Below are 21241 nucleotides of genomic sequence, written 5' to 3'. Positions count from 1 at the left end.
TGGAAGGTACATTCCAAGGACAGGGGAGGTAGGGGAGGGGGTGCAGCTCTCATGTCAACCTCAGAGGAAACAGGGTCCAGGGACCTGAGACCACTGGTCCAGACTGTCTAGTAGATTCACACAAACCTTTACATTTGTCATCAGACAACATTTAACAAGTTGCCTAGGGCAATAATAATAATAGCTAATAATTTTGAGAGCTTACTATGTGTCAGAGACCATTCTAAGATCTTTTCATGCATTAGTTCATAATAACTTCAGGCAGAAAGCGCCATTACTGTGCCTATTTTGGATCTGGGGAAGCACAGAGGCGAAGTCATTTGCTTCAAGTCCTGCAACTAATAAAGTGTCAGACCTCCAGCCACAGAGCCCATGCCTTTGCCCACTTTGTCACACTGTCATCTCACAAAATAAATCTAGGGCACGTTAGTGAAGAGCATTTGTTAAGTTCAGCGGGTTATTGGGGTACCCGTGCCAGAAAGCCAAGCAGAAGTTGCAGCCGCTCACACTCTGGGCTACTGGTATTTGCATGCCCCAAGTACACCACACGCTCAAGGACTAAGCTACGATCCTTGGTGGTAACAGCCAAGCATGGTGCTAACCGTGTACACACTTGGTTTTCTTTATTCTCACAATAAACTCGTGAGGTAGGTGATATTGATCCCACTTTATACAAGAAGAAACTGAGGCGCAGATCAACAACTTGCCTGATGGGCATGCAATAGACATACCTGAAAAGATCCTGTTCAGAGCGGTCACCTGGACCCAACCTGTGCTGAGTTCTATAAGGAGCTAGAAGCCACAGCCCTTCGGTCTGGTCTGTGCTATGGCCTCAGCACCCAGGATGGAGCCTGAAACGTCAGCTCCTGTAGATGAAGGCATGCATGCTTGCAGGAAGGAATGAATGATTGAATGAAACAGTGTTGCTCATAATTAAAATAAGAGCCAAATATACCTGGAGAAAACCATAGTTAGAAAAGACACATGCACCCCCAATGTTCATTGCAGCACTATTTACAATAGCCAGGACATGGAATCAACCTAAATGTCCATCAACAGATGAATGGATAAAGAAGATGTGATACATATATACAACGGAATAAAAAAAGAATGAAATAATGCCACTTGCAGCAACATGGATGGACCTAGAGATTGTCATACTGAGTGAAGTAAGTCAGACAGAGAAGGACAAATATCTTATGATATCGCTTATACGTGGAATCTAAAAAAATGGTACAAATGAACTTATTTACAAAACAGAAATAGAGTTACAGATGTAGAAAGCAGTCATGATTACCGGGGGAGAAACAGAGGAGAGATAAATTGGGAGATTGGGATTGATATGTACACACTACTATTTATAAAATAGATAACCAATAAAGACCTGCTGTATAGCACAAGGAACTCTACTCAATACTCTGTAACCTATATGGGGAAAAAAGTCTAAAAAAAGGGGCTATGTGTATATGCATAACTGACTCACTTTGCTGTGCAGCAGAAAGTACCACAACACTGTAAATCAACTATACTACAATAAAAAATTTTTTAAAAAAAGAAAAAGAAATGAAAAGTTCGAGCTTATATTGAACCAAAAAGTACAGGGTACCCATATCCTAGAGATTATTTAATGTTGTGATATTAAATAAAGCTAGTATTTTATAATTTAAAAAATAACATAACAGCCAACAATCCTTAAAGGTCAGAAGAGCAGGAAGTGTAACAAAGGTTAATTTTAGAGTCACTGCGGGAGGCTGGAACACAGAATCACCCCGCCCACCAAGTCATTTTCCTCCAGGCCGACCTACTTCTGGGCGAGTGAGGGTTTGCATACCTGTTCCTCTGTCCCAGGCTGACTTGTAAAAGTGGCTGCTGCCCTTTTCAATTAGACACTCTTAGACCTCCATTCTGAGCCCTTAAATATATACAGTGACCTATGCGCTGATGTAGCCAAAGAAGGAGGAACATGTGAAATTGTTCCCATTAAAATCAGCCCTGGGGCAACCACCGCGTCGCCAAGTGGCAGGCCTGGCTGGGTCCTCGGTTTGTAGTATAGGATCGCGGTCTCTCTGCGCCTGTAAAGTTCCGGTTTTACAAAGTCCCTCTCTCCTACCGCATCTCCCACCTCTGCCCCTTCCCCTCCCCCACACAAGTGCAGCCACTTCCAACAGCCGCTGACTTAATGAAAACCCTTCAGCTTTGTTTCTACCCTAACAGCGGATCTGTTCCTACCAGAATAACAAACCAAGTATGCTCTCTGCTTCACAAGTTTGGGTGTTTTTTGTTTGTTTTTCTTTGGGCGGGGGGAGACAGCAAATGAGCTGTGGGCACTAAACTAGTTCTCATCTGGTGCCTGGGAGACTCACTTTTTCGCATCACGTCTTCCTGGACTCACAATAAAGGATGCTTCAGCTCTTGGCGGGGTATCAGCTTCAGAGCCTTATCACAGGACCCCAATTACATTGTTAACAGTAAAGAAGAAAGCTTGAACCAATTTTAGAACAAGAGTTAAGAGGAATAAAGATCCCCGCCGTGAAGTTTTAAAGCATTAGTTGGGAAATAGTTCCCTCCTGTGGTGTAAGTGGAAATTGCCGCTCTTACCCATTGGAAAGTTTTCCAATGTCTAGAGGTTAATAAATTTTGTGTGCTGCTATGAACCATATGGGCAGTCAGGTAAAGCCTATGGACCTCTTCCCAAGTGCATAAAGTAAAATACATAAAATTACAAAGGAAAGTAATTATATTTAGATTTGTTTATCCAATTATTAAACAAGTGGGGTCTATACTAATATATGTGCTTTTTGACAGTAAATAACAAGACTTAGTGGCAGGTCTATTTACCATAAATGCAAAGTAGTGATAAGTATAAATGACGTTTTGAGAAATCAGTGGCAACTTTAACGTGATATACAAATAGCTAGGATTTTGAGACGGGCCAAAATCACAGGTTCTAATAATACCACAAAGGTCAATATTTGACCTTTTGTCACCATTTATAATTGAAGGAATTCTGTATTTCAGTTAGAGCGTAGTAAACACAAAGCCTCAGTTTTTTCCCATTCTAGTAGAGGAAGAGACCTCCTGAATTCCATCCCCTTGGGGACCCCTTTGGGGTTGGTGGAGCCCAGCTAGTCTCTCCACCTTAATCTATTCATGGAGCAGTTTCCGCACCTGAGGCAAGGAGGTACCAATTTTGTAGTATTTCAGGGGGAAAATGCTATTGTTACCTCCAGGGTGTGAGAACTGGGGAATCTGAATGCAATGGCCATTCCAACACTTCATGTAACTGAAACAACACTGCTCTGAAAACCAGGACACCAGTTTCTCTTCCATCCTGGCTAAACTTGCAGAAATGGAAGCAAATTTCAGCAAGATAAAATACATATAAGCCTAAAGTCAGAGAAGGGCCAACAATCTCACCAAATTCTCCCCAAGTTATGGGGAGTTTGCAGGTGCTGAGAACAATTATAACAGCCAGCAGCTCTGAGCACCTACCCGGATCGGTCTTTTGGGCGCTGCTCCTTTGCTGCTGCACCATCAGGGAGATGGAGGCTAAAGGCCAGAATCACAAAGGATCCAGACCAGGTCAGGCTGCTTCTAACAACCAGCCTTTAGCCTTTGCACAGCGCTGCTGGTGGTTTGTAAATTTGGGACTTTCAGGGATGAAATCTGAAACTAGCCCCGAACTCGAGGGCAGGGGAAGAGCAAACAAAGCGGCAGCCAGTCCAGATCGTAGGCGGCGTGTTAACAAGCGGAGGAGCTTACCTGAGAGGTTGGTCTTGGGCGCCGCAGGGTGAGTGGGTCTGCACACCCACCCACCAGAATTTTACACGTTTATGTAGAGGCATACTGGGTTCGATCATGTACACCGTCTAGAGGGTCTCAACACCGCGTACCCTCTCAAGGCTGCATCCTTGAAACCCTCTCCACTGTGGGCACCACAGATGGCGCGTGCATTTCAAGGACTGCAGGGGGTTGGGAACCTCCTGTTGCCTGGCTCAACTGCAGGTCCCAGTCTCTAGATGACCTCCCCCAAAAGCTGCCTCAGTGGGAGGGACCCTGACCCCAGGAGACCCCAGTGATACCCACAACTTGGAATGAGAAGTTGAAGGGGAAGTGTGTCCTCTGGGAAAGGCAGCACGTGAGCAGAACCCGGCGTTCTCCCAGCCGTGGCGAATGACACAACAACATGGGCAACCAAGGACCCCTTGGCTGGAGTGTCCCGCCCACTTTCCACAAGCCTCTCGTCCACCAAGCAATTCCACAGCCCGTCCAAATGTGCCCCTTCTCCCTGCTGGACTCCCCAGACCTCACCTGCCTGCACCCCTCTCCTGCCCAAACCTTCTTGGGGCCCTTGCCAACGGAGCTCTCTCACTGCTGCCCTTTCTCACCCCTGGACTCCTCACACATTGCCTTTGTCTAAACACTGCCCAACCAGCCCACCACCGCCTGCCCGCTACACACACACACACACACACACACACACACACACACACACACACACACACACGGTGAGGGGGCTCTCCCTTGGTCATCTAGACACGGTGGGAAGGGATGGAGATGAGATGGCAGAGTCGCAGGACTTGAGCTCATCTCCTCTCACGAAAACCCCAAAATCACAACTAACTGCTGAACAACCATCAACCAAAAAAGACTTGGAACCTACCAAAAAAAGATATCCTACCTCCAAAGACAAAGAAGCCACAACCAGACGGCAGGAGGAGCACAATTGCAATATAATCAAATCCCACAAACTGGAAAATAATTCTGTTGCAGAGGTTCTCCCACGGGAGTGGGAATTCTGAGCCCCACGTCTGGCTTCCCAGCCTGGGGGTCCGGCAGCGGGAGGAGGAGCCCCGGGAGCATTTGGTTTTGAAGGCCAGCGGGGCTTGAGTGCAGGAGCTGCACAGGACTGGGGGAAACAGAGACGCCACGCTTCCTTTTTTCTTTTTTTTGGGCCATGCCGCACAGCTTGCGGGATCTTAGTTCCCTGACCAGGGATCGAGCCCGTGCCCCCTGCAGTGCAAGCGTGGAGTCTTAATCACTGGACCGCCAAGGAATTCCCCTTAAACTGCACTCTTGGAGGGCATACACAAGGTGTCACGTGCACTGGGATCCAGCGCAAAGCAGCGACTCCAAAGGATCCTGGGCCAGACCTACCTGCAGGTCTTGGAGGGTCTCCTGGGGAGGCGGGGGTGGCTGCGGCTCACTGTGGGGACAAAGACACTAGTGGCAGAAGCCCCAGAGAATATTCCTCCACGTGAGCTCTCCTGGAGGCTGCCATTTTCTCACCAAGATCTGGCTCCACCCAACAGCCTGGGATGCCTCAGGCGGAACAACCAACAGGGCAGGAACAGAGCCCCACCCATCAGCAGACAGGCTGCCTAAAGTCTTTCTGACCCCAAGGCCACCTCTAAACAAACACACCCTTTGACACAGCCCTGCCCAACAGAGGGACAAGACCCAGCTCCCCACAAGAGTGGACAGGCACTGGCTGCTCCCACAAGGAAGCCTGCATAAGCCCCTGGACCAACCCCACCCACCATGGGGCAGACACCAGAAGCCAGAGGAACTGTGATCCTGCAGCCTGCGGGACCAAGACCACGAACACAGAAAGTTAGAAAAACACCACAGAGAAATATGTTCCAGACGAAGGAACAAGATAAAACCCCAGAAGAACAACTAAGTTAAGGGGCGATAAGCAATCTACCTGATAAAGAATTCAGAGTAATGATAGTAAAAGCGAGCCAAGGTCTCGGATAAGCATGGCGGGAAGTAACACAGTGGTGCCCCACCGCCCACGCTCTGCATGCACCCCCTGGATTCCTGATCCACCCCAAGTCCTCCTCAGCCAGCTCACCAGCTGCAAGCTCCATGGCTGAAACCTCGTGAAATGCCCCAGGCCTCCCCACAGGCACACGGTTGCCTCCTTAGGACATCCTTTCTGAAGCAGGGTGTCCCTTACCTGCCTCACCCCGCTGTCTGTCCTAAGCAGGTATCTCCCCAGAGTGCCCGGGCCACCCCATGAGGACGGGCTGAGGATTGCCCTCACACTTGGGATGCAGGCTCCACACCCATTTCCTGAGAGTCTGAGACATATCCCCATGTGTTGGCCTCAGTGGCAGGGCCTGGATCTCCCCACCCTCTAGTACCAGCCTTTATGGCATCAGTGGTTGGAGAAGGTGTGAGGGTCGGTCAGGTAGAGCTTGGGATGGGAGGTGCCACTCAGGTCTGTCAACACCTGTTCTGAGTGTCCAGGCCTTGCCTGTGAAGTCCAGAGCTCTGGGGAAGAAGGCCCTTCTGACCTCCTCTCCTGACCAGTGGGTGCAGACACGTTCCAGCAGACTGCTGTGTGCTCATAAGGGGTGCAGCCCCTGAAAGCCTGCTGGGGAGTCCGCATCACCCACTGAGCCTCCTTTGCTCCGAGAGCCCCGGAGGCCCAGGACGTCACCCCTGGGATTTCATTCAACTCTACAGTTTCTCATACACAAGGTGCTACCAACCTGCTGCATCTCAGGAATGAGCCCCAAAGACAGGCAGACTCTTCTTCTGGGACCAAGTTGGAGCTTCATCCCCCAGCACCCACAGCTTCTAGTGGGCTCATCTCTACCATAGCAAAACAGGCTTCCCCACAACTGGGGCAACCCCTTGGCTTGGCCTTACATGGCATGACCAGGCTGGGGCCATTTTAGGATTCAGGCGGCTCCCTCTGAGGTAGAGGGCACTTTCAGCTGGGAATGAGAAACATGAATCTCCTCAGCACTGTCTAATGAGTGATTTACCTTCTCTCCATCCTGCCAACCCCCATATCTGACCAGCAGGTGAAAGCATTCAGATCACTCTTAAACATCAGCAGAGGCTTCCAGGGGCCCTGTTATTTCTGCTCACCAGTCCTCCAGTGGGGTCTCAGCCAGTTCAACCAAACGAAAGCAGTGCTATTGTTGGAGCACGGCATGGCATGCATGGCATGAACATTCTTTGCCCTCCCAGAGGTGGCCTGAATGCAATAGGCAGCTATGAATTGAAGCTGATCAGCCCAGGTACATAAGAAATATCTATTTATTGATTGATTCAATTCTGACTCTGAAGCCCATCCCACAGGGTGATGAGAAATTCAGTCTCAGTCATTACTGGCTTCCCACACAAATATCCAATGTGGTGCCAAGTCCTGGGTCACCATTCCATGCTGCCCAGACTCATGGTCCCTTCAGTTACGGAAGCTCCACCTCATTTGGAGTGTGATACCCACTGGGCCTGCAGTGATCCCTCTAAAAAAGCTAACCCCTCTGAGGTGTTGCTGCTTCCTTTAACTCCTGGCCCCAGAGACTCCACCCTGCAAACAACCCCTGGAATAGGAACATGCAAGGGGTTTAGCTACCTGGTTGGCACTGAAAGGAGGGAGAAGGAAATGGAGAACTCCCACAAATTCACACTTAAACCTATCATTGTTCCCAGTTCAATTTCACTCTTCCTTGGAATATTAATTCCTTGAGGGCAGTTGTATTCGCAGCACCTAGAATAATCAATAATCTCTCAATATACAATTTTGAATTATTGGGGAGAAAAAAATGAATAGGTGAATGGAGAGATGGATGTGAGGAATGAGAGCAAATGCCCTACTATAAAACAAATACTCCAAGAGACAGGATAAACTTTAGAAAGCCTTTAACTTTTCATCTCAGTGAGATCCCAGCTCCATCACTCAGCTCCTCTGTGCCTTCTTTCCTCCTGTCCTGCAAAATGGGATGAAGTCACTGGCCATCTCACTAGTGACTGCTCAGCTAAAATAAGTTAATGGAACTTAAATGCTTAGAAGAGGACCTGGAATGTGGCAGGCACTCAGTAGAGGTCAGCTACTTTTAGCAGTAACAACAGCACGCAAGAGGAAGCTATGTTTGTCATTGTAGATGTTCAGATCAGACATGGCCGCTGAAAAGATCCCCAGCTCAGCCACTCGGCAGCCATGTGACCATGGACAAGTTGATCAACTTCTCTCCAACAAGTTGACTCCTCTGTGTAGCGTATGAATAAACATATCAATTTCATAGGGCTCTTCTGCAACAAATGAATTATTATTTGAAGACTCAGTACAGTCCTTAGAACCAGTAAGTACACAGTTGATGTTGAGCAAGTTATTATATGAAATAAGAGTAGGCAACCATGCTATCAGTGGAACACAGCCAGCAGTGGACTAGAGAGAGAAAGGTGAGATCAGTACACAGGGCATCAGAATGTAAAGATGAGATGTGAAGTCATCAGGGGCAAAACTCCCAAAACTGGAGACACAGACAAAGACAGAGAATCACAGGTTACTGGGAGCAGAAGCCATTGGAGCCAGAATCCTGGAGGAAAACACAAACCTGAGCACAAAACAGTTTTATTCATAATCGCCAAAAACTAGAAGCAACCAAGCTGACATTCCAAAAGTCATAAGAAAATAATACATTAACAATATAAGTGCAAACCCTGTTTACAAAAATATATATAAAAAAGACAAGATTTAGCTGAGGATGGGAGGGAAGAAAATAAGAGTATAAGTGTTCCAAATAACTAGAAAAAAAGAAAGCATAATCCAAGCAATGAAACACAGGAAAAGGAAATAGGACAAAAATATTCCAAACAGACAAAATGTCCAAAGATTATATGATTATAATTTTAACAAAGTTGCAAATTATTTTAAACTTTCCTATTAGATTACAAAACAAAAACAAAAAACAAAACGAAACAAAAAACACTAATGTATCCAGCTAGAAAAAACAGTGGAGATATTAATAATAATATATATTAAAAAGGATCACTTCATGTTCACAATAATTGGCTTGAATATGAATCACGTGGCTTCAAAATGTGTAGAGACCAGAAGAGTTACAAATACAGGAAAACTTTAAAAGAAACACAAAGGTTATAGACTTGAACATATCCACCTGTATCACTTGGTGTCACTAGTTGAAAAGGACGTAAGCAGCTTTTAAGCAAAAAGGAAGGTTATCAGGAGCCACAGAGTTGACACGAGCCAGGATCCCTTGCAGGTAGAGTACTAAGGCAAACAACTTGGATGTGCCCCAGTTGAATTAACTACAAAGGCAAGACCGGTCAGTGGATGGGGACCCTGGTTAGCAGGGGCCAGCGGCTCTCTGGTACACAGGTTCTAGGCAAGCTCCTGTCTGCTCACAGGCAGTGCCCAGGCCAACCCCACCCACCCTGTGGTCATAAACTGAAACAGCCCCAGCAGCAGAGCTGCTCAAGTCACTGTCCTAGATTTAGGTTGCAGCTGAACTCCAGTTCATGGGAGGGTCCCTTAGTTCCCCGTGTTCTCCCACCCCACATGCCTAGGTTCCCAAGCCCCTCCGTGAGAACTCTACTGTCCAACCCAGATGCCAGATAAGTGAAAACAAACAAAAAAGATTTAACTATACCCAATAGTTATGTATCTTAAATGTATATAATAGGGATTCAGACTATAGATTCATTCCTGGAGGTAGCTTGTTCAACTTCAACACACTTCAAAGACATACAAAGCCAACACATTCTCTGATAAATTGTGTATCCTGAGCTACATAGGAGAACAGCTGCATCTGACCTTAAAACATGGGAGAAGTAGGAAGAAAAGAATATAAATGTTTTAGAAGACGAACACATTTCACCATCCCCCTTTCCCTGGTCAATTGACTGTGGTAAGCTCGCCAAACATTTCCAAAATTTAACCCAAAAATGACACCTGAAGAAGCAATTACTCATCTGAAAGATCTGGGTCAAATCATAAGTGATGAAAATCATGGTCCATCCATGATCAATTATAGGGTTGACAGCTGTAAGAAAACATTTAAACAACACCGTCTTCTTGTCTCATGCAGTTAGTCAAAGTGGGTATTTTTTTATTTCCCAACCCACTGTTTGTCAAAGAAATTAGAGAAATATAAAAGCTGAAGCATAAACACTTTAAATAAGAATTCATACTACAAGGAAGTAAGAATCTTTCAACTTTTATTTCTAGGATACATTTCATCCGGAACCTTTTGTTTTCTTTACAATTTCCCCCTAAGAGAAATGAATACAATAAAAATATCATCCAACTACCAGCAATGTTTGTAAGCAGAAAAGAATCTAAAATCTCTGGTGTGATAATATAGGATTTCTTAAAAAATATAAACTTCATACCAGAAATAAAGCCTGAATATTCTCTTTTTCTCTAAAAATATAATTTTTCCTTCTTTGCTCTTCCATGTAAATCTTATAATCAACCATTTAGTTCTAAAGTCTATTTTTAAACTAGTAATTATAATGCTATAGCACTGTTTTTCTCCTACTTTGTATCCTGTTCTGTATTGTGAATCAACTAATAATTGCGGAAGTGTAAAAACAAAAAAAACAAAAATAGATGCTGCTAGGTTGTAGCAAGATTTTCCAAGATATCCTGATCATCCAAAAAAAAAAAAATTCCCCATCAGCAAACTGAAGTCTACTTAACAAATTGCATTTTGCCATGTTTATGAAATTAGAAAATGTGTAGAAAAAGCACTTTTGCAAACTGTAAAGCTCTAATGGAAAATATCTTTTTAATCTTTTTTGACTAGATAGGCTGCTGACTGGTACAGAAAACCAGGGACAGAGGCTCTGTGAAAACATTTTTTTTTTGGTAACTACTTAAATTTGGGGAGAGATTATAAATTGCAAAGAAGTTGGATGCACAGATCTCACAAAGATTGACTGGTTTGCAGTGACGTATGACTATTTTTCTTAAATGTAAATAAAGACCAAGAGGCACAGGAGTAGACCAATACTTTACACCAGACTGAGAAGTCAAGCCATCTGCCTCCAACTAGGAATAAGAAATAAGTTCGTTTTTCCCCCACTTCAGACCAGCTCCTTTATGCAGAGCTTCATTACTTATAGTCCATTTTAAAATAGTATTCCAAAGCCTGACATAAATAAATAAAACAAATAGTGTCCTTTCTTTAGTTTAGGAAGATAATCAAAAAGCCTAATTATAAACATAGGTACAACATACCTGAACCAGAGTGATAACTCTCCTACCTCTAAATAAAAAGCATTATCCACAACAACTTTTTAGGGTATTTTGTGGAATACAGGAAGTTAAGCAAAGGATAAAAAAGTCTGGTAACAAAAATAATCCCAGTGAGGGCTTGCTTCTTCTTTGCTAGAATGCAAAACGGACAGAGAAACTTCTTTCCATGAGCCACCTTAATGAAACTAGAGTCCTATGAAGACACACCCAGCAATGAAGGGCTGCAGAAATTTGGTCATCTGTACCTAAGACACTAGATGACCAAAGGAAAGCATCCTCAATCATCTAAAAGATGAGTGAACCAACAAGAGGGAATAGGCCTGGGTTTGCTAACAGAGCTGAATGAGCTGGGTATGCTGAGGAGGCTGCCACGAGGGGCTGTGGAGCCTCCTTCCCTAAAGTTTCTGAACCACCTTCCTGAGCCCTCTGAGAGAACAGAGGAGGCCTAGTCTAGCACAGGGAATGGGCTAAATGGCCTTGTAACTTCTCTGGTGGCCCTCCGATGCACTTACTCTTTTCTTTAGTGCCTTCCTTCCCCAAGAGAATATTCAGGCCAATTTTGTTTTGTTTTGTTTTGTTTTTGCATTAGTGAGAATTATAAACTAGCAATTTGGAATACCCCTAATCTCACTGAGTATCTTATGATAGAAATGATAACTTGAGTAATAATAAGGAACTTAAGTGCCATTTACACAAGTCAAACAAGCCCATGTCATATTCTGATGATTCCACATTAATAGAACTTAGCTATGATATGTAAAAAACTATTTTTGCCAAGGTTTTAACTACTGAACTTTAAACCAATTTCAGTATTCCATGTAAAGGTCATTTATATTGAAGTAACATGCCTTCATGTTTTCTACATACAACAACAAAGATTTTTAAAGATATACATATATTTTAAACCAATTCACTCCCTTTACAATCACACCTTCAGTCCCACACTTAAAATATAAACCCAAACTGTCAAATGAAAACAACAGTGGACCAACTGATAGTATCATTTAAATGAAACAGTAATTCAAGAGAAGGTTAGCATTAAAACTTAGAAAATAAACAGATTCATTGGACATCTACTCATATGCCTGGTATGTTCTGAAATGAACCTCACACAGAACAGACCCCACTGGAATATGAGACAACTCATTCCTTTCTCACTTTCTCATTCCATGAGGCATGTCTATGCACTCCACTAGGCAAGTCTCACTGAGGTTTATACAGTGATTAGTTTATCCTAACAGCAGAGACTAGTATTAAATACACAGCCTATTCCAGAATTGGCATATGCTCCCAACAACTGTTTTGTGCACTCCCTGAATTATAAAATAGTCCAATCTTTTAGGAGCATAAAAATGAAAGGGCTTAGATCTATTCATATACATTGTGCATTAAATGTTAGTAGGTTAAGACAGTAAGGTGAAAAAAAGGAACGGAAGGGTACAGTAAATTTTCTTTAAACAATTCCATTACATTAGACAGCATTGTTAATGACATGTATTTATTTTAACCAGATTATGAAAAAAAGAAAAAAATTATTACCAGAATTTGTATCAATTTCTTGGAGAAGCTAATAATAAAACATTAAATATACATATTTACTTGTATATTTATTTGAAGAATCTTTGGTAGCAACTGTGTTTCTTCTACATTATAGGATTTTTCAAAATAAATGTCAAAATTAATTTACTAACCAGCATATGAAGGATAAATTATGGTTATTATTCTTTTGGTTTTCCTATAAAATGTACTTGAACCTATTAACTTGCATTAATCATGCACTTAACTCATGATCTGTTTAACTTGTGTACACATAAAATGAGAGACTAATACCAGAAAGAAATTAGACAGGAATGAGAATCAATGACAAAACATAACAATGACAACTGTTCTTAAGGAATTTATTTTTAAATTATAAGATTTACAATGTTTTGATTATGCAAAATAGCATAATGAAAATTAAACCAAATCAATAAACCAAAAGAGAAAGATAACTTAGTTTTCTTGAGTATCAGTACTGAAACCATCATTGTAAGCCTCTGATGTTCCCATCATGTCTTATGTAGAACTAAGTATAATAATTTCAAACGTTTCACTTGTGGGTTTAATTTCTCATTTTCAACTTTTATGAACTGTAATGTAATTTATTTCAAATCCTATTAAACTTAGTCTTTATACTGCAACAGCAGCAAATGGCCCATGTGCAATCAAATGTGGAACTGGGGCACAGCTTCTAGCTGCAGACAGAAATTACACACTGCACTCAGCACATCGGAGTACGTTATATTAACCAGAGCGTAGGGTTTAGTACACTTATTGCAGGGTTGGTATTTCTTTCCCTCTGAGCTGAACCAGCTGAGCTTCTGAGCTGACACACTACTGCTGTGGATAGTAAGGCTGCTGTGGGGGCTGAGGGAAGGGGTATGAAGGCTGCTGGGGTCCTGGGTACGGAGCCTGTCCAGGACTCTGGTGATACACTGGCGGATATGGCATATTATACTGGCCGTACGCGTAAGGATTATAGCCCATGGGCATGGGCATTTGGCAATACCTGATGGGAAGAAGAACACAAGAAAGCTGGATTGGTAAATCAAACACTAGAAAATGAAACATACAATAATTATTCTAAAATGAAGTTTTTTCAAGAAAGCCATTCAATGGCGAGAAAAAACAGCTGTTTCAAGGTACTTGCTAGAGAAAAGTGTTCTATCCTGTTATTAATTGAAATGCAAGAAAAAAGTGTTGAATGCTACCCAAAAAATAAGATTGTTGAAGGAAATAAGACTAAATATTCACCTATGAACAAGGAATAAAAACGGAAGCCCTTAAGTCTAATGTGGCAATCTAAGTGCACTTCTGTTTCACAAGATTCAAGGTTCACTGTAAGGCTCATAAATTTACTATTTACAAAGTTTTAACGTTTGGAAGATACAATGTACTTTACTAAGTTTGGAAGACATTTTAAAAGACAGTTAAATGTCTGGATTTTTAAGACTAAAAAAACTATCACAAAGGCAGCTGATCTTTAAGAAAATACATGCCATAATTAGATAGATTTCTATTTAAGAGATGATCAGAATGCCAAGACATCAAAGTACAGGTATGTAAAGAAGGCCTTATCAACCTTGCTATGCTAAGCTCAGAAAAGGCACCTACCTGTTTGTCACCTAAATGAAGACCAAGGAAACATTCTGAATTCCATACAGAAGAGATATATTTAATATAAACCCAGTAAGTAAAAACTAAAATTAAATAAGTCTGGGAAATGGCTATTCAACGACTCAAAAAAAGTGACTATAACTTACTTTTATTTCTACGTGAGCTGACAATGTAGCTTACTCATTCATGACACCTCCATTCAGAGAAGGGGTGAGCTTGTTTTTAAAAGACTAACCAGAGCTAGAAACATTAGCCAATTCATTGGGATATACAAAGTTTCAGCCTTACCCGGGATACCCTGGATAGGTGGGGTATGGGGGTCCCTGGGCCTGCAGAGGGGGAGCTGAACCAGGAGTTTGTGATGGAGCTGGTGCAGTGGTCCCAGTGCTCGCTGGAGCTGGAGCTGGAGCAGTAGCAGGAGGAGTTCGATTTGCTGGAAGCACAGGAGGTGGAGGCCGGGCTGGGGGCTGGGGCTTAGTAGGCTGTAAGAAAAAGTCAGCACTGACAAAATGTGTCAGGTTTCTGTCAAATTGCTATCAATCAAAATAAAAGGGCATATGAGAAACTCTAGAATCCAACCAAATATATTTCTAATTCCCATTCTTAAATGTGGGCTTATTACTCCAGAAATGTACTGTAGCTGAAAAGTAATTCTCCAATTTGTGGATACTCCATAGCCACTGCTCTTTCCCTGATGCCTAATATTTAATCATTTACTGTTCACTACTGCTCCCATCAATGGTTATTAGACATTTGAGGTGGGAGGAAGGAGCAGGTCAGGTACCGTTTATTCCTGTTATCTCTTCCTAGCCCCATGAATTTTCATATGAAAATTTTTAAACACCAGAAAACTTAAAAGAATACTATTATAAACAATCACGTTTACCAATTAAATTAATTATTAATATTTGGCCATCTCTGCTTTATCTATATCCATATATTTATCTATCTATATATTTGCAGAACCATTTGAAAGTTAAGTTGCAAACTTCAGGACACCAGCCCGAAAGACTTCAGCATACAAGTCCTAACATTCTCCTACATAATCACAATACCATTTCACCTGAGAAAATTAATAATTATTTCCTAATATCATTGAGTATCCACTCCACATTCAAGTTTCCCTATTTATCACAAAATCTCTTCTAGGCGTTTTTATGAACCAAGATCCAGCTGAGGTTCATGTATTGCATTTGATTATTATGAATCGTTCCTCTCTTTTAATCTAGAATATGCCCCCTGTCTATTTTTTTCTATGACATTTGCTTTTAGAAAAGACCAAGCCAGGTGTCTCACAGAATGTTCCAGTTCTAGACCGTCCAACTGTTCCTAACAGCACAATTTAATTTCTTGTTTTATCACTGTATTTGCTATAAACTGAAAGTTGATTCTAAAGACTTCATTAGATTTAGTTAAACATTTTTAGGCAAGAATCCATGAGTGATGCCGTGTTCTTTATACTGCAAAACATCAGAAAGTTGAGGTTGGTCACCTGATCAAAGTGGTGACCACCAGACCTCTACAATGTAAAGTCTGTGTTATCCTTTACAGCAAGCAGCAAGCTGTCAAGAACACGTAAAACTTGCATTTTAACAATGTGGTTGCTTACTGACCGGCATGGTTCTCGGTGCTGGAGTTGGAGGCATTGGCGTGTGTCCCCCTGCGGGAGAGGACTGATACGCAGGTGTAGGAATTGAAGGAGCACTAGGTTCTCTGGCAATGCTTTGTTGCAAGTCCCTTATTAAAGACAGAAGTGTTAGAAATTAACACAATTTTGAAAACCAACACATACAAAATACCAGATCTTTTTCTTACTTTCTTTTCTTCACATATGAAACACAGAAAATATACTCAAAACAATGATGGTATTTTAAAATATACTACATTTCTGTTCTTGACTAGAACTAACTGAAATCTTCTTTCTTCCTACTAGTGAATAAAATAAAGTTAGTTCTTATTCTGTTTCTGAAGACCAGGGAAAAAGGTAAACTTTTTCAGAGATCACAGTTAGAGCCAGACTAAGGAACATGTCAAACTGAGCAAGTGAGCCTAAGAAACTGCCCTCTCTCTAACAGGAGGTCGTCCCCTAGATGAGAAACTCGTAACATAATAATCTAATAATTATCAGGAAACTACAACTGTACATAGTTACCTAGCTAATATTTTAATCACTGTATTGTATCAGTGTTTACAAAAAACAACAACCTATTCGAAACCACTGAGCAAATTTCTTGATGAAAACTTTAAAACCGTTGTACAAATTTCTTGATGAAAGCTTTCTGAAAGATATTCGAAATGTGGCACCGAGATAGTTTATGTTAAAAGATACCTCATAATCTATTATTAAGGTAAATTCATAAACATAGAGGTTGAAAGGACTATTAAAATACAGTATTAAAAATTTTGTTAATATTTTAAAGTCTCCTCTAACAGTAAATTGGAATCTCACTAAACAAAACCCTAAAGTAAAATACACTCTATGAAATACTTGGTTATTGAACAACTTCTCACTGTGCTGATTCACAAGCACAGAGCAGTAAACATGACGTGTCCTGAAATGTCTGCAACAGGACCTACTGTCTTGATGTAACAATTAACAGCAACTCTGAGTCCCCCAGACCACACTTTCACTGTCAAAAACAATCCCAGTTGTAAGATAAATTAGACACTCCACATAGAAAGAAAACTTACACACATTCATCAAGAAATCAAAACTACTTCATAATGTTTGTAAATTTGTAATAAATGCTTACAATATAAACTGTAAGTTTTTAGTCAATATTAAAATTTGAAAAAGGTCAAACTTTGAAACATCTAATATATATGTGTGTATATATATAACTCACATATAATAAATATAACAATTATATTTAATATTTTAAATATTTTATTTATTATAATTATCTTTACAACTATTTAATTAGATTTTGAGTATATTTAATCATAAACACAGTATCTAGCCTGTATGATTATAATATATTATAAAGCACATAAGACATAATATTTTTTCCTTTGATAGACTCCAGAGATGGTTGCAGTAAATAACACATTTATAGGACAAATGAGAATTTCCTAGGCACTTACTAATTATATAAATCAAAGCTATTAAGTCACAGAGTCATTTCTGTTTGTTTCACAAACTGGGCTTCTCTGCAAGATTCAGTCTGAACAAAGGGTTCTATGGCTAAAAAAAAAAAAGGCCAGGGGTACAGATAAAATGTCAAAAATAAAGTTAGACTAGTTGGTGGTACTATAAAAAATATGAAATCCCTATAATTATTTATATTAATTTAATATAATTTTCTGAAAAGGTAATATATTCACTTGATTCAAAAACTAAAAAGTGACAGGCCACTCGCTATCTACAAATTCTCATTCCACCATTCACTACCACAAACAGACAGCCACTATTTTTTATTTCTTATGAACCTGACCAGAGCTTCCTTATCAGAAATAAACCAATTCAAAGGTTTTTTTTTTTTTTTGTGGTACGCAGGCCTCTCACTGTTGTGGCCTCTCCCGTTGCGGAGCACAGGCTCCGGACGCGCAGGCTCCGGACGTGCAGGCTCAGCGGCCATGGCTCATGGGCCCAGCCACTCCGCGGCATGTGGGATCTTCCCAGACTGGGGCACGAACCTGCATCCCCTGCATCGGCAGGCGGACTCTCAACCACTGCGCCACCAGGGAAGCCCTGTATTTTTATCTTCTCCGTTTTTACATAAGAAGCATACTTTACACTGTCTGTAACCTTATTTTTTTTTTACCATTAATTATTTATCTCAGAGATTTTTCTACATGGGTAAATAGAAAACATTCTTTTTTTTTTTTTTTTTAAATAGCTGCATAGTATTTCACTGCACAGATGTAGCTTTATTTCACCAGCCCCACCAGGGATTGAACTCGTGACCCCTGCAGTGGAAGCGCGGAGTCTTAACCACTGGACCACCAGGGAAATCCCTGAAAAATGTTATTTCAGAGTAATTTTAATTCATATTTATTTTATATTGAGTGAGGGTAAGTATTTTTTCATATGCTTAAGAACCACTCATATTTCATCTGCAGAATTTCTATTCACATCCTTTCCCAATTTTTCTACTGAGTTTTTTCCTCCTCATTAGTATCTAGGAGTTCTTTATAAATTACGTATATTTGCCTTTTGCCCATGAATAAGTTTCAAATATTTTTCCCCAGTTTATTACATTTTGACTCTTCTTATAATGTTATGATGAACTTTTTTTTTATGGCTTCTGGGTTTGAAGTCAGAATTACAAAGACCCTTCCTATTTCAGCTTTACTAAGAAATTCTCTCATATTCTCTCTTCATTTCATTTTATACATTTCAATTATGATCCTTTCAGAACTTATTCTGAGGTAAAAATAACTTTTGTTTTCTAAATGGCTAAGCACATGTTTCTAACTTCTTCTTACTGATTTAGGATTTTTTCTTTCACTAAATTCACATATGTATTTGAATCTACTCCTATCTTCTATTCTGTCTTTGGTCTAATCACGTGCCAGTATCACTGTGTTTTAGAGACACTATTACATATTTTAGTGTCTGGCAAATTAGTTTCCCCTTACTGTTATTATTATTCAGTTTTCCTGGCTAATTTTGTTTAATTGTTTTTCTACTTGAGCTTTAGGATCAACTTGTCTAGTTTTACATGAAAATCTGTTGATTCCTTTTTTAATCAAAGTTATGTTGAGGGACTTCCCTGGTGGTCCAGTGGTAAAGAATCCGCCTTCCAATGCAGGGGACGCGGGTTTGATCCCTGGTCAGGGAACTAACATCCCACATGCCACGGGGCAACTAAGCCCGCGCGCCACAACTATTGAGCTTGCATGCCTCAACAAGAGAGCCTACATGCTGCAAACTACAGAGCCCATGTGCCACAACGACAGAGCCCACGTGTCCTGGAGCCCCCACACCACAACTACAGAGCCCATGCGCCCTAGAGCCCACGCACCACAACTAGAGAGAAGCCCAAGTACTGCAACAAAGAGACCACGTGCTGCAACGAAAGATCCCGCATGCCGCAACTAAGACCTGATGCAGCCAAAACAGTTAAAAAGAAAATAAATAAATAAATATTTTAAAAAATTACGTTGAGGGCTTCCCTGGTGGCGCAGTGGTTGAGAGTCCGCCTGCCGATGCAGGGGACGTGGGTTCATGCCCCGGTCTGGGAGGATCCCACATGCCGCGGAGCGGCTGGGCCCGTGAGCCATGGCCGCTGAGCCTGCGCGTCCGGAGCCTATGCTCCGCAGTGGGGGAGGCCACAACAGTGAGAGGCCCGCGTACCACAAAAAAAAAAAAAAATTATGTTGAATACATAAGTTTCTTTAGAACTGACATCTTCATGAAGCTGTCTCATCCTATCTAAGGACATGATACGTCTTTCAGCTTGCTCAAGTCCTCTTGTGTCCTTGAATAGTGTTTCAAAGTTTTCTTCAAACCGGTCTAATAAATGACAAATTTATTCCTATGTATTTTATCTTCCTTATTGCTATTTTAAGTGAAGTCTTTTCCTCCACTATATCTTCTATGTGTTTATTTGTATGAAGGCTATTGATTTACTTTTAAATATTTATTTATTTATTTGGCTGCACTGTGGGACCTTTCTTTAGTTGCTGCATGTGGGATTCAGCTCCCTGACCAGGGATCGAACCCAGGCCCCCTGCATTGCAAGTGCGGAGTCTTAGTCACTGGACCACCAGAGAAGTCCCAAGGCTATTGATTTCTACAAATTATTTTTATAATCACCTATCTTCAGTAACAATTCCTTTATTATTTGCAGAGTTTGAGGGTTGATTCTTTTGGGTTTTCAAGATGTGTAATCATAAAGTCTGTAAGTAGTGATAATTTTACCTCCTCCTTTCCAATTTTTCTATCTCTAATTTCTTTTTCTTTTCTAATGGTGTAGTCTGGTACTGCCAATATAATATTAAATAATAGCATTGATAATGGGCATTTGTCTTTTGGGGAAATGTTTATAGCATTTCTCCATTAACCATGAAGCTGAGTTTTGTGCAGATATAAACAGATAAATAGATCTATTGTATATATACACACATACACATATATTTTCATGTTAAGGAAGTCAATTAATTCCTATTTTGAGTACCAGAATAGTTATTTTCTCATGCTTTTTCCTCATTCATGAAGAGAATCTTTTTCTCCTTAGATGTAAAAATACTGAACCAATCACTGCATTACTGGAATAACCACCCACTCCCTCTTGGTCATGCTTCTTTATTAATATACTAAAGAATATCAATGGCAAGTATTTTATTTAGAAATTTCGCATCCATATTCATAAATGAAACTGGTCTGAAGACTTTTGTTTTAATCTTTGTCTGATTCACTTATCAGTAAAACTAACTTGGAGGGTTTTTTTTTAAACCTCTAGAACCATTTAAAAAGCATTCTAATTATTTGCTTTTTAAAGGTTTAGTAGAAAAACTGAAAACAACTGGCCCTGCTCTTTCTTGGGGGGTGGAAGAAAGTAGCTCTTAACTTCGTCCACTTCTTCAATGGGAAACTGTATAAACATGGACAGAGACAAGAATAATGGTCAGGTCATCTGAAGGGCTCAGGCCCATGAGTATAATAGTCTCTGGGTCCTTTACATTCATTACTAATTGAGCACATGGCTCTGTATACACCTGAAGGACAGGCTGACTGGATATAAAATCTTTGCCTCACATTTGCTTCGAGTTCCAACAAGCAATCATTCCACTCTGTTCTAGCATGCAGTGCTGCCAGCCTGAATTTTTTTCACCTTTTTATAAACTTACCTGATCTTTTTGCCTGACTGCCTTAATAGGATCCTACCATTATCTTTTAAGACTAATAATTTATATGCTGGGGTGTTGACAGTTCTTGTTCATTTCTCCTGACCATATTATATACCCTTTCAACAAGCCTTATTTTAGAAAAATGTTCTTGAGTAATATCATTAAATATTTGTTCTGTTCACTGTTTTGGTTTTTCGTCTTTGAAGGGAATTCAATTTTACATATATTGGATCTCCTCTGCCCACTTTCTCTAATCCTTTTTAATCC

The 21241-nt window shown here is 40.9% G+C and overlaps 1 protein-coding gene across 2 annotated transcripts in view; it reads right to left on the bottom strand.

Moving 5' to 3' along the window:
- Positions 1 to 9964: 9964 nt before the first annotated feature.
- PDCD6IP (programmed cell death 6 interacting protein) overlaps positions 9965 to 21241 on the bottom strand; it is a 62403-nt gene continuing 51126 nt past the window's right edge. For both annotated transcript variants that reach the window (XM_024743441.1, XM_024743442.1), the window contains exons 16-18: positions 15793 to 15916; positions 14468 to 14661; positions 9965 to 13571 (exon numbers count right to left, since the gene is read on the bottom strand). In XM_024743441.1, coding sequence (XP_024599209.1) covers positions 13397 to 13571; positions 14468 to 14661; positions 15793 to 15916 — 493 coding nt within the window. In that variant the 3' untranslated portion in view covers positions 9965 to 13396. The remainder of the gene's footprint in view (positions 13572 to 14467; positions 14662 to 15792; positions 15917 to 21241) is intronic.

The sequence above is a fragment of the Neophocaena asiaeorientalis genome, unplaced genomic scaffold, assembly GCF_003031525.2.
Source record: "Neophocaena asiaeorientalis asiaeorientalis breed wild unplaced genomic scaffold, Neophocaena_asiaeorientalis_V1.1 scaffold332, whole genome shotgun sequence".
Taxonomy (NCBI): Eukaryota; Metazoa; Chordata; class Mammalia; order Artiodactyla; family Phocoenidae; genus Neophocaena; species Neophocaena asiaeorientalis.
Note: the sequence above shows the minus strand (reverse complement) of the source record. Positions and strands in the feature narration are given on the sequence as shown.